At 37.5% G+C, this 13,922-nt stretch overlaps 1 protein-coding gene across 1 annotated transcript in view; it reads left to right on the forward strand.

Moving 5' to 3' along the window:
• Window positions 1–935: 935 nt before the first annotated feature.
• The window catches only part of LOC143026978 (retinoid-inducible serine carboxypeptidase-like), a 50,784-nt gene continuing 37,797 nt past the window's right edge, over window positions 936–13,922 (forward strand). Inside the window, exons 1-3 of the mRNA XM_076187777.1 lie at window positions 936–1,074; window positions 8,018–8,238; window positions 9,460–9,690. Of these exons, the coding sequence (XP_076043892.1) occupies window positions 966–1,074; window positions 8,018–8,238; window positions 9,460–9,690 (561 nt within the window). The 5' untranslated portion in view covers window positions 936–965. The remainder of the gene's footprint in view (window positions 1,075–8,017; window positions 8,239–9,459; window positions 9,691–13,922) is intronic.

A 13,922-nucleotide genomic window follows, 5' to 3' on the forward strand; every position in this document is an offset into this window, starting at 1 on the left:
GCTCGAATAAAAGGATTGGTAGGGTGGTATCAAAACCAAAGTGACGAGCCTACGCCAGGAGGCGCGTAGACACCTTTGCCCCATGCGCTTGGAATCGGAGACGATTGCGGGACTTGAAGTCACGAGACCTGCACGCTTCCCTTTACGTCATCATCATACTCATTTATTTGAATAAAGTCATAAACACAATTAAGGAACACTTTATATGCTTCGCAAAGAATAAAACCAAGACAAGTTATACATGAGAGCACCAAGCATATCTATCTCATTAGAATAGCCAAGTAAACAGAGGTACTAAGTCGAGTTTTATTTATGAAATGCATAAAGCTGGTTATAATGTTAGAAGATTTGTACGCCTAGTATAATGAAAGAGTTGTGTTAGTATGTGATGGGGAGAACTTAGGAATGTAGGCTGAGAGCACATCCTCAACCCCCATCCCCCAAAAATGAATTAATGTTCCCTGAACAATATTCTACTTTATAGTGTAAAGAAATACAAGAATACACAGAAATACTTAACCGCAGGCGTTACATTTGCTTGATGAAATCCGTGTTAATTACAATGCATTTGAACGTTGCCGTGCACCAAATGGTTTTTCAAGGAATACTTCTCCCACGAAATCAAGAGTTCACATAATATAGATATCTAATATATGTCCAACTTCTTTTACATACTGGTTATCGCAAGTTGCGTTGGGCGGCTGAGGTGAGGGGAAGAGGCCTATACCCGCGTGTTGGTTTATAATTCTACTCCGTTGAAAATTGTGTGTAAGATATCTAACTAGTTTTGGTATCCACTTTTGAAATGGTTGCTCACCATAGTATACGGCCATGCCACACGTGGAGCAAAGTAACCATGAGAGTAGAGACCGGCTGAGATTATGAACGTGTCTGTAAAATACCTATAGCAAGAGATAACCTACTGATACGTTCGGCTTCAGCGATAAGGCATCATTCAAGTATATATGTCAACAGGGGAAGACAAACACGGGAACACAGTGTTCAACGACATCATGAGACTGACCTGCGCTCTGCTCTGCGCTGTTATCTGCGCAGTATCACAAGCTGAAGAAGGTAAGACAGTCAAATGACTATGGGAAATTTTGCTGCGAACTTGTATAATTGAGTAAACAAGTTCCTCGACAACTTTCTATTATGCAAACTTGGTATCTGGCAACAAAGAAATACGGACCTTGTAATAACAACTCATTTCGAAGGAACGAATGGAGTTGTTTACTTCTGCTGCTTTTACAGTTTGTATGTTTCCTACCAATAAATGCGAGTAAAGCGTCGAATATAACTTATATCTCCAACTATACACTGCTGATATCAAATATGTTTTGAAGCTAACTTTTTATGAGAGAACAACGAAAAGAAACATCTAAGAATTATTTTGGATTGCATAAAAAGTTACCGAAATATGAAATGACATAACTGAATGTGTATTCCCATGTGTATTCCCATTCCCATGTGTATTCCCATTCCCATGTGTATTCCCATTCCCATGCATAACCTTATTATTGTTTTCTCACAACTCTTCTTCCACTTCAGAATACAAAGAAACCCATACAATCACAAGAGGGTCCTGTGTTTCTCCTATATATTTTCCTTTCCCCCACATTTCTTTCATAAATATTTGTTTTTGTACCTATTTTTTGAGTTTCGTACATAATCTGTACTAGTTTGATTTTGCTTTAGTCGGATACCAACATATCCACCACACTTACTGTTACACTATGAATGACACTACGAACATATAAAAATCTAAAAACCACATGGGTCACTGACCCCATCAGTTTTATGCTGATAATTTTCAATTTCTGCCATCCCTCTTTTCTGCTGTCACCTTGAATATCTTCATTAATGCCTCAATACGATATTGTTCCAAAGGACAGAAGCTCTAATTTTCGCTTACGAAATATTAGCATTTTAAAAGGTTACAGGAGATTACACCAAACCTATAATATATAGTCCATTCCAATAAGAAATTACGCTCGATTTCTACCGTGCATTTCGTTACAGTTCGTAGTCCTTTAGACTCCTGCTACACACAGGCACAAGCGATAAGCAAATTCCTCACCTCCTTCAGAAAATATTATATTTCTCCACTTTGTTCATAAGATAGGAAAATTTGGTTTCAATTGTTAAAATGAGCAGTCATTCTACAACTATACTCGATAGAGTCAGAAACTAAATAATTATGTGGAATTGAAATCAAGGAAAATAAATTATCGGTTTATACACATCTTTATTTATAATCGATGTTTACAGCAATAATGATAACAAGTGTAGAATACAATACAGTGTGTGTTCTACATAAACAACTCCTGAACACGATGGTGCATTCAGATTTCACATAGAGAGTCATAAAAAAAATAAGATTAAGGGTTTCTATAAATATTTTGTCATGACGCTCGTGGTGCGAGCGAGGGATGGCAGGTGCTGACTCCTTCTCTCCTCCTCCTCCGCCTCCTCCTCCTTTCAACTTAATCATCATTTAATCTATTATGAGAAAGTACTCGTTTTCCACCATTCTTACCCGAGATATAATGTGAATTTATTAATAATCTGTGGAGACGGTAGATAGATTATTGATAAACACATTGCATAAAAGTAGTCTCGGGTAAGAATGATGGAAAACGAATACTTTCTCATAATAAATTGAATAATAAGCTGGAAGGAGGAGGAGGAAGGAAGGAGTCCGCAACTGTCATCCCTCCCTCCCTTCATCCCTCGTGCCACAAATGTCGTGATACACACATACATACATATATCAAAGGCTTTTTCCCCCTTATAAGGGAGGTAGCCAAAAAAAAAAAAAAAAGGCATAATAACCACTCCTACCCATCCATCCCTCTCACACTCCACTCCCCTCCACCCTCTATCCTCCCTCTTATCTTGGCACCTCCTGGATGACGGGTCATCCCTACATCTTGTCCACTGCCCTGGGTCAGAAGCAGTGTCGCAAGACACAGCACATCCACAGCAAAGCAGCTTCATTAAATCAGCGACGCCCCCCCCCCTCTCCATCACTTTAGTCGGTTACCAACATATCCACCGCACCCTTCGGGCTGCGTCAAATTTTGCTCACATATTCTCCCTCACCCCCCATCCCCCACCCATTCCACCTCATGCATCACAACATCATCCTTATACGACCATTTTCCATTCACCCCTGTCTTCTGTCCTCTCCCGTCCTTCCTCAACAGACATTCCCCTCTTCTCCAAAGCACCTTTTACCCCATCCATCTCATCCTAGGTCGCCCCCTCATGTTCACTCCTTCCACATCTGTCTTCCACACCTCTTTCACTAGTCTTTCTTTACTCATTCTTTCCATGTATCCAAACCATCCCAATACTCTTTCATCAACCCTATCTCCCAACTCCCTTTCCACCACAATTTTCCTCCTCACCTCCTCATTTCTCACTCTATCCAGCCTAGTAATCCCTATCATACTTCTCAGACACCTCATCTCAAACACATTCAAACTCCTTCTCTCTTCCTCTCTTATGTTCCATGTTTCTGCTCCATACAGTGCTGTCAGCATAATCACTCCTTCATACAATCTCCTCTTAGCTTCCATTTCCAGATGTCTATTTCTCATTACACTTTTTAATCCACCAAGGGACTTACTCGCTTCTCTCAATCTACATTCTACCTCCACTTCCACTACCTTTCCTGCCACATTCGCACCCAAGTATCTAAAACTATCCACTTCCTCCAGTCTCTCTCCCTTAATACTCACTTCCAGTCTACTGCCACTTTCACCCCTTGTACATCTCATCACCTTATTTTTACCCACATCTATCTTCAACATTCTTCTTTCACACACCTTCCCAAACTCTGTCACTAACTTCCTCAATCCCTCCTCTGATCCTGCTACAAGCGCAGTGTCGTCTGCAAAAACAGCTGGCTTATCTCCCACTTTTCTCCATTTTCTTTAACCATCTCCAATCCCTGACCCACCACCTTTTCATTTACCTCTCGTACCACCCCATCCATGTATAAATTGAACAGCCAGGGTGACATAACACATCCCTGACGAAGTCCCACCTTTACCTCAAACCACTCACTCTCTCCATTTCTAATCCTGACACACGCTCTACTACTCTTGTAAAAAATCTTGACAGCTGCTACACACAAAAAAATAAAAAGATAAATAAATAAATAAATAAAATAAATAAATAAATGAATAAATGAAATGAATAAATAAATAGATAAATAAATAAGTAGATCAATAGATAAATAAGAAAATTAAATAATAATGATAATAATAATAATAATAATAATAATAATAATAATAATAATAATAACAATAATAATAATAATAATAATAATAATAATAATAATAGTAATACCAACAACAACAACAACAACAACAATAACAACAACAACAATAATAATAACAACAATAATAATAATAGTAATAATAATAATAATAATAATAATAATAATAATAATAATAATAATAATAATAATAATAATAATAATAATAATAATAATAATAATGATAATAATGATAATAATAATAATAATGATGATAATAATCCATAATCTTCATTTTATGGTTCTCCATGTGAAATCTGAATGCACCATCGTGTCCAGTTGTTTATGTAGGAGAACACTTGTTTTATTCTACACTTGTTATCATAACTGCTGTAAACATCGATTATAAGTAAAGATGTGCATAAACCAATAATTCATTTTCCTTTACTTCAACTCCACATAATTACTTAGTTTCTTACCCTCTCAAGTTTTGAAAATTTTGTTATAGTTATAGAACTTGCCTGTCGCTTGTGCCTGTCTGCAAGAGTACAAACTGTACCGAATTGCACAACAAAAATTGAGTGTAATTTCTTATTGGAATGGAGTATAGTCAGTATCCACTAAGGCGTTCCGAAATGCGACTGCAGCCTTTGTCAGCATGTTTTTGTTTTCTATTGGTTTTCTCTGAAGAAGTGGAAAAAATGAATATCCGATTTTGATCAAGTATCTGGAAGCTGACGACTATTTAGAAAGAAAAATATCTTAGAAGGAAAGGATGAAGAAATGTTTACCCTGTGATCTCTACATACAGGAAAAATGTCAAAGAATCAAGGCAGACAAATCTTGCCTTTGGGAAAAAAGACACACATCAGATACTTTGTATACAAAAATGATTAAACCCAATATAATAAAATGTGTGTAGGAAGTAAATATACACATGTTGGGGACAGATATTGGGTGAAAAAGTGATAAAAAATCAAGAACTTTGAACTTTTCTTCACTGAAGCATATTGTACCAATGCATGGCGCGCACAACAAAAGCAAAGATAAACTATTAGTATACACTCGAGGAACGCAAACCTTCTCCAAGACATTTTTTTTTCTGTGACCAAACTCGCGTTTAATCTTACGTAGCTTATTCAAAATAACCGAAAACTGATAAGTCAGCATACGCTGACTATAAGAAAAGTCTTGGGATTATAACTTGCCAAGATTGGTTTAAGAATACCTTGTACTGCAGTAAAATAAAAAATAAAGTAAAAATCCTGATCGTGATTTGGATCACAACTGATATGTACTTGTGTGTCACTTGGATCAAACGCCATAATTGAAATAATCCATTTATGCTTTTTTACGTAATTTTTTTTAATATGCAAATATATATTCTAATATAGTTTTGTCATACGCCATCGTTAAAAAATCCATTTATAATTTTTTGAGTAAATCTTTCAATATATAGACAAACGAACACGACCGAAACAAATGGACATGACCAAAAATATACTGTCCTTATCGCAGGTGATAAGAAATCGTAGAGTAAGGCACTGAACACAGACGAAAATACCACTTATACCTACTCATTGGTATCTATCATTTTTATTGTAATTTTGTTAACACATCTTCTCAATTCTGTATATTCTTTGTATGTCAATACAAATGTTTTTAAACTGTCAAACATCGAGTTCTGTACATTTCTTTGTCGAAGATCGGTAGCCACATTTAAGGCCGATGTCACCACACTGTCAGGTGCCGCCGTTGCGGCTTGTTGTTGGCGACGGCAAAGTCTCCTTTACGAATCAGTAAACTCCAAAGGTTATGACAATATTTTAATAAGCAGGGAAGGGGAGATGGTGGTCGTTATACATCAAGTTCTGGCTACCGCAAGGTGATTTTATGAAGCTAATTAAACTTGCAAACATAATCTGGCCGCCGCCGCCGCATAATGTGACACCAGCCTAATGTGTATCGTGCCTGTCACAGTGTTATAGAATGAATAGGCAATGGAGGATTATAACGAATCACACCAGTAGAAGTCTTTTATTGCACAGCACGGCCAGAGAAAGTTGGCCATAGTAACATATCGCTCCGTTGGTTATTATCTACCAGAATCTAAACTACGAACGGATGTGGGTACATGGTGGGAGATGCATGGATTACCTCATAGGAGAAGGCGCGTGATTAGAAATAAATAAAAATAAATCTAAATAAGAGTATGGTCAGATGAGAAAATATCTTATGGCAGGTAAATGATAACAGGAAGGAAGGAATAACGGTGTTCAGGCTTTTTAGGATAGATATGTCGATGAGAATACTAAATTCTACACGTAAATGGAGTGGAAAGGAATACATCGTAAGGATTCTAGAGAATATTTACGTAAAAGGCATTGCTGTGATTCGACTTCATTGGACTCTATAAGAGAAGAGTATTTCAAGAGAAACAAAAGCGCGAAGGATAAATGAATACAGAATTTGAGGTATCAAAGCTCCCAACATTACTACCATTCCAGCTTCATGTTATTTTACGCATTTATTTGTTTATTCAATCCTTATATTTATTCATGTATTTCTATTCTATTTATATATTCATTTGTAGGTTTACTTATCTATCGATTTATTGTTTATTCATTTGTTTATTTTTTATTCGTCCTATTTATTCATCTATAATTTGTTTATTCATCAATTTATTAAATTATTCATCTATTTGCTTATTTATCTATACCTGTTTATTTGTTCATTGATATATTTATTCATTTATATATCTGTTTGCTTACTTATATGCATTTATGTCATTATTTTGTTTGTTTATTAGTGAATTTATTGATACATCTATTTGTTTATTTTTCATTAACATTTATCTATCTACTTGGTCATTAATCAATTAATTTATTTGTTTATGTTTATTTATTTATTCATCCATTTATTCATTCGTTTATATATTAGTGATCTATCTATTTATTTGATTTTTTAATTTATTCATTTATTTATCTATTTATTTGTTTTACTATTCATTTATTTATGTAGATGAGTTGACGACTGTTAGGTTAGTAGCAGTTGGTAGCGCTACTGGAACGCACATATGGAAGTGATTGATTCGGTCGTCGCGGACTCCCCCTATCAGGAAACTAGGACGGTGCCCCTTACAGAAGACTTATTATCGTGGAATTTAATGAACCATGCCCTTGGTCCAACACGCTGGCAGCAGGGTTCGAAATGCGGTCACCGCGAACCACGTCGCAAGTAGCGACGCTCTAACCTGCTCGGCCAGCGACTTAGAAAAAAAAAGTAGTTCGAACCTCAGCGTCAGCGAGTGATAGCAACAAGACCATATGCTCGAAATTCCCTTTACTTAGGTGACTAGTTACTTTGTCCTAAAAACATAACTCGGGAAGCATGTCTGTCCCGTATTCGAGCTGTCAAGGTCAAGAAGTAATTGCCTTTGTAGTTAAATGTTTTTACTTTCTAAAATGATCATATGTTTGATCTTCATGGAAAGAAAATTATATATGGTATCATGGTCAACTCACAGCCACACCAGACCCACTCTTCTACCCACACACTCCAAGAAGTGTCCCATATTTTGGTTCAGAAAACCTGGCAACCTTATCCATTAATACTTTCATATATCTGTTGACCAGATGTTGTAAATACTTTAATGCACTGCTGTTTTGCAGTTTATTAGTTACTGTAATGTAAACAATTGTAATAATGCCATATCAGTACTTGTATGATTGGTGTGCTCTTTAAACACAGACCTTGCAAGCAACGTTGAAGAATATCATGGCTACGTAACAGTGCACGACCGTGCTAACATGTTCTGGGTGCTGTACCCAACGGAGCTGCCGGGGGACTGGAAACAACATCCTCTCATTCTCTGGCTACAGGGAGGTCCAGGAGCTTCAGGAGTAGGATATGGCAACTTCATGGAGCTGGGACCCACTGACATACATGGGAACAAGAGAGAGGGGGCATGGGTAAGTTGGAAAAGCTGTTTATCTCTCAATACCCAACTTACAGGAAACTGATAAAGAAAATATCAAAGTTTAGAAGCTTGTTCAGATATCGACTGAAAATATCTGTGTGTGGGAGGTAAGTAAACCGTTGTATTCTCTAAGTGGTCTTTGGAATAGGTTTGTTTTTCATGTCACAGGTATATTAAAGTTAATTTTACGAATAAGGAAGTACGCTTCGATCGCTTTGAAATGGGCATTTTTGGGAGAAAAGAATGTTGGGGTTGGACTAGTCTGATAGCTAGCACATTTCAACGCTCTTTAACTGACATGAAAAGCTTGCTCGAACTGATGTCCTCCTCCGTGATAAGATTTACAATCATGCAGTTCTTAATTTACGAGCTTATTTTATGCAAATTTAGTTTAACGCGACTGAAAAAAATATTTTTTTCTATTAGAATCATGCGGTTTATTTGAATTAACATTAGTGGCCAGACTGGCCATGAGGTGGTGGACAGTGACTATGAACTGGTGGTGGAGAGTGACTCCCAAATGACCGTGAAGTGCGGTGACGGAAGTGGTGAATGTTAAGGATATAGAAGTACAATTACAGTCTTAAGTATGTTTACTATAGATAGTAAGGTATGTACTACAGTCTGTACAATTTGTGCTATTACTACATTACATATATTCATGGATAGAGTTTTTCAATCGTTCTTGATTTAATAAAATGAATAAAACTTCTACTGAAGCACAAAAAAAATAGTTTTGTGGTGGACACCTTGGCTCCTTTCCTCTACCCCCGGGGACCCTTCCATTCAATTTACACGATTTTAATTTACACGCTACCTCTCTGTCCTTATATATCGCGTAAATTAAGAACTACCTATAATGTGTAAAGGTGAGACATTTGAGTGTAAAATTGCTAGGAAAATTCGGGCTAAAGAAGGAATAATTGTCTATTCATACTTCAACCCAAGTTTCCCTATAGTCTTGTCCACTCATTACTACGTGATTATGGTATCTCTTCATCCGTATCCTCATTGAGGTTATTCCTTGTCACGTCAGATTCCCATAACTGCCATCACATACATGGTAACTGAAAATGTCAATTACCGACAAACTGGTCATAGACATCATGTGAGGATGGAACCTTGATTTAATAAAGGTTCCATCCTCACATGGTGTCTACTCTGTCGACTGAACACTAACATTATCTTTCTTTCTCCCTGATTACCAAACTAGACCAAGAAAGCCAACATTCTCTTTGCGGACAATCCCGTGGGAACTGGATTTAGCTATGTGGAGTCCTTGGATGCCTTCACTACCACCAACCAAGAGATCGCAGACGACCTTTTGGAACTGGTTAAGTCTGTGTTCGCTGAGATTCCCGACCTCCAAGAGATGCCCTTCTTTGTTTACGCGGAGTCTTACGGTGGCAAAATGACAGTAGACTTTGCTCTCACCTTGGACGCTGTAGGTAACCTATAAATCAGTGGTTTTTAAACTTTTTTGGCAGCGACCCAAAATCCTGTCTAGATCAACCATGGCAACTCATATCCTCTTAAACATTTAGTTTCATTTAAAATTTTAAATAATTGTACTCAATTAAATCGTCTCTATAATGTTGTGCTTAGAAGGTAATGAGTTAAATATTAGAATGCCTTATTATTACTTATGATAATATTTTCATCAGGAATATTGGGAAAATATTGTCCACAAATCCTTGAGGACCCATCATTGGGTCGCGACCCAGGAGTTAAGAACCACTGATATAAATGTTAAGTGACAAATTTGGATATTATTTACTCTCTTCATACCGTTAAGACATAGTATTATTTGCTGTATGCTAAGGGTAGTGAGAGGGATGGGGGTTTGGGAAGAAAGAAAAGAATGGGTGCAAAGGTAAAGGGATGTAAATCTGTATGTGCGTGTGTCTTTACGCATGATTTACACACAAGAGTATTCTTCGCCTACAGAACTCCCTCTTCCCATTTTCGCTGATTGGCGTAATCTTTTTATGGATCACAGAAAACGTTCACTGGGAAAAGGAGAGAAAGTATCCTCGTAACTAAGAACAGAAAATGTGGAAGAACTGTAGAAATTAGATCAAGACAAGCCAATGAAGGAGGACGGAGATTTATTGCAACGATTTTTATAACTACCTCTCCTCTTGGTTAAGGTTGCTAATAGGTCTACCACAGGAACAGGGAGTACTCAATGTCACCTGCAGTGTCACGATGGAATATCTATATAACAAACTACAACAGACATATTGTCAGCCTGCCCAAGTAAATAGCAAACCAGCAACTGGCAAAACGTAATCCAACTTCGCTTGTTAGATGAAGCCATATAAGTGAGTTCTATGCAGGGAGGTCTGTACCCTCTTTGGTGTGGGAATTGAGTATACGCGAGTGCACGCGCGTGTCTGTATTTATCTAATTGTAGTATCAAGGAAAGAAGCAACGCTCGTGAGACCCCGTCTCCTAATCTCCAATTTTTTCATATCTAGCCCCAAATGCTGTATGTGTGTGTGTGTGTGTGTGTGTGTGTGTGTGTGTGTGTGTGTGTGTGTGTGTGTGTGGTGTGTGTGTGTGTGTGTGTGTGTGTGTGTGTGTGTGTGTGTGTGTGTGTGTGTGTGTGTGTGTGTGTGTGTGTGTGTGTATTTACCTAGTTGTATTTACCTAGTTATATTTTACGGGAAGGGGAGCTACGCTCGTGGTGTCCCATCTTTGAATCTCGCAGTGTCTGGTTTGCTCTTAAAATAATAAATTGCTTTTGCATACACTATTTTTTCGTGCAGTTTGTTCCAAGTGTCCACCACTCTATGTGGAAAACTGTTCTTCAGATCTCATCTACGAGTATAACTATGTTTTTTGAGTTTCTTTCCATGTCCTTTTGTGTTTCTCTTGTCCCAATTTAACAAGTCCTCTCTATCGAGTATTTCTGTGCCCTTCATGATTCTATAGATGGTCAGTAGATCGCCTCTCTCTTTTCTTTGCTCCAGAGTTGGTAACACCAATTTAGCCAGTCTCTCCTCATATGACAAGTTTAAAAGTGCAGGAGCCATTTTTGTGGCTGCTCTCTGGATTCTTTCAATTTTCTTTATATTCTTTTTGGTACTGGGTGACCACAATGTCGCCGCATATATCAGTCTAGGCCTTATCAATGTGACTAATATTTTTTTTAATAATTTCTTCGTCCAAATATGTAAATGCCACTTTTATTGATCTTAGCAAGTTATAGGACAAGTTCGAGATAATTACTCCCAAATCTTTTTCAGATCACACTTTCTTTACCTCCTTAGTTCCAATTTTATATTGTCCTGATATTCTATTTTTACTTTTTCCAAACTCCATTATGCTACACTTTTTAGTATTGAAGTTCACTTCCCATTTCTGACTTCACTTCCAAACCTTATTCAGGTCTTCCTGTAGTGATTCGCAATCTGTTTTAGTTTTTACTTTTTTTTTTTTTAACAATTTAGCGTCGTCTGCAAAGAAACTCATATAACATTGCACATCATCATCCATGTCATTCACATAAACAGCAAACATTATTGGAGGCAATACAGATCTTTGCTGAACTCCACTAATCACTTACTTCCAACCTGAATATTTTTCTCTGAGTACTACTCTCATCTTTCTACCAATCAGGAAGTCCTCCATCCATTTTAGTAGGTTTCCTTATATCCCTCCTATATGTTCCATTTTTTTATTTTTTTTTTATAATTTTTTATGTGGTACCTTGTCGAAATCTTTTTGTAAGTCCAAGAAAGCACAAACAGCCCATCCATCCCTTTCTTGCACTATATCTATTAGTCTTGAGTAGAAACATATTAAGTTTGTGGTACAATATCTTCCTTGTCTGAACCCAAATTGTCTTGGGTTTATTTATTTTTATTTTTTTTCTTCCGGGTGTTTTACCCATCTATTCTTGATAATTTTCTCACAAATTTTGGCTATAGTGCTAGTTAGTGAGACAGGTCTATAGTTAGTTGGTTCTTCCTTGTTTTCTTTAAATATTGGTACAATGTTGGCATTTTTTCAGTCTTTTTGTATTTTTCCTTCTTTAAGTGAGCAACTTATTATGTTATATATTATGTCCATTAGTTCTTTTTTTTTTATTCTTTTAGAATCCAATATGCAATTCCGTCCGGGCCATGCGATTTCCTGACATCAAGGTTTGATAGATGTTCCAATATCTCTTTTTGTGTTATTATCATCTCACTCATGGGGGGAGATCGCACTTCATTTCCTTCGTCCCAATATTGTGCCTTCTCTCTAGTGAAAATAGAGTTGAAGTTATTATTCATGACTTCGGCCATTTCTAGACCTGTGTATTCTATATTTCCTTAGCGCAATTTCACCATTTCCTGTTTATTTTTAAGTTTACCATTCACATATTTATAGAATAGTTTGGGTTGCTCCTTGCATTTTTCTATAATGTCTTTTTCAAAGTTCCTTTTTTCCTCTCTTCGCACTTTTACATACTCATTTCTATAGTTTATATGTATTTGCCATTGTTCAGGTTTTTTATTTTTTCTCCATCTTTTCCAAGCTCTGTCTCTTCTGTCTTTTGCCTCACTGCATCTTCTGTTGAACCAGCATTTAATGTACACTCTCTCTAGCTTCTGTCTTGGTACGTGCCTATTCACTCCTTTATTATAATTATCCATCAAGATATTCTATTTCTCTTCCACTTTTGTCTCTTCCATGTAAAATTTTTCCCAATTTGCATTCTGAAGGAATTTCTTTAATTTTCCAAAGTCCGTTTTGTTGTACATGAACCTTCCTTTCCTATGCTTTTTCATTTCTCTCCATGTGTGTGTGTGTGTGTGTGTGTGTGTGTGTGTGTGTGTGTGTGTGTGTGTGTGTGTGTGTGTATTCATTTGGTCTTTGGATCACGTGTTGGACTTGTGATCGACAGCTATTTCCCTTCTGGAAGAGAGCTCAGAGCTCGTAGGTCAGATCTATGGGTAATGCTATGACCTTGCACACACACACACACCCAACTCCCCGCCCACGAGAGTCAGAGTAACGACCCGAAGCGCAGCGGTACCGAAATAATTTCGGCCCTGGGCAGGATTCGAACCAAGAACTGCGGGCCACTATTGTGGCAGTTCAGCGCTCTACAAACTGCGCTACCGAGTCGTGTGTGTGTGTGTGTGTGTGTGTGTGTGTGTGTGTGTGTGTGTGTGTGTGTGTGTGTGTGTGTGTGTGTGTGTGTGTGTGTGTGTGTGTGTGTGTGTGTGTGTGTGTGTGTGTGTGTGTGTGTGTGTGTGTGTGTGTGTGTGTGTGTGTGTGTGTGTGTGTGTGTGTGAGTTTACCAAATTACACTTACCTGCCACATACAGACTAGGGGCTATGCCGAGTACCTGTGCCTCCAATGATCAAATTGTCCCTACATCCAATTGCAACATGCAAGAAGGGAGTTGAACTCATGAGGCACCGTCTCCCTTTCTTCAGCTACCAATTCCAGGTTTGAAATGGCCCATTGAATCAGCTTCCAAGATATTCCAAGATCCAGTGTATCATAATGGAAAGCTGCACCCCTTGACACCACAGACAATCTTTAGACTTTTTTCATGACCTTGCGACTCTCTCTCGTCCTAGACCATGAGGACATCTCCTCTCTCAGTTTAACATGTTCCCTTTAATGTCCTAAACAATATAATTTCACATCTTATTGCTTTCTCTTCTAATATA

This window comes from Oratosquilla oratoria, chromosome 7, assembly GCF_046742065.1.
Source record: "Oratosquilla oratoria isolate Oo_2021 chromosome 7, ASM4674206v1, whole genome shotgun sequence".
NCBI classification, from domain to species: Eukaryota; Metazoa; Arthropoda; class Malacostraca; order Stomatopoda; family Squillidae; genus Oratosquilla; species Oratosquilla oratoria.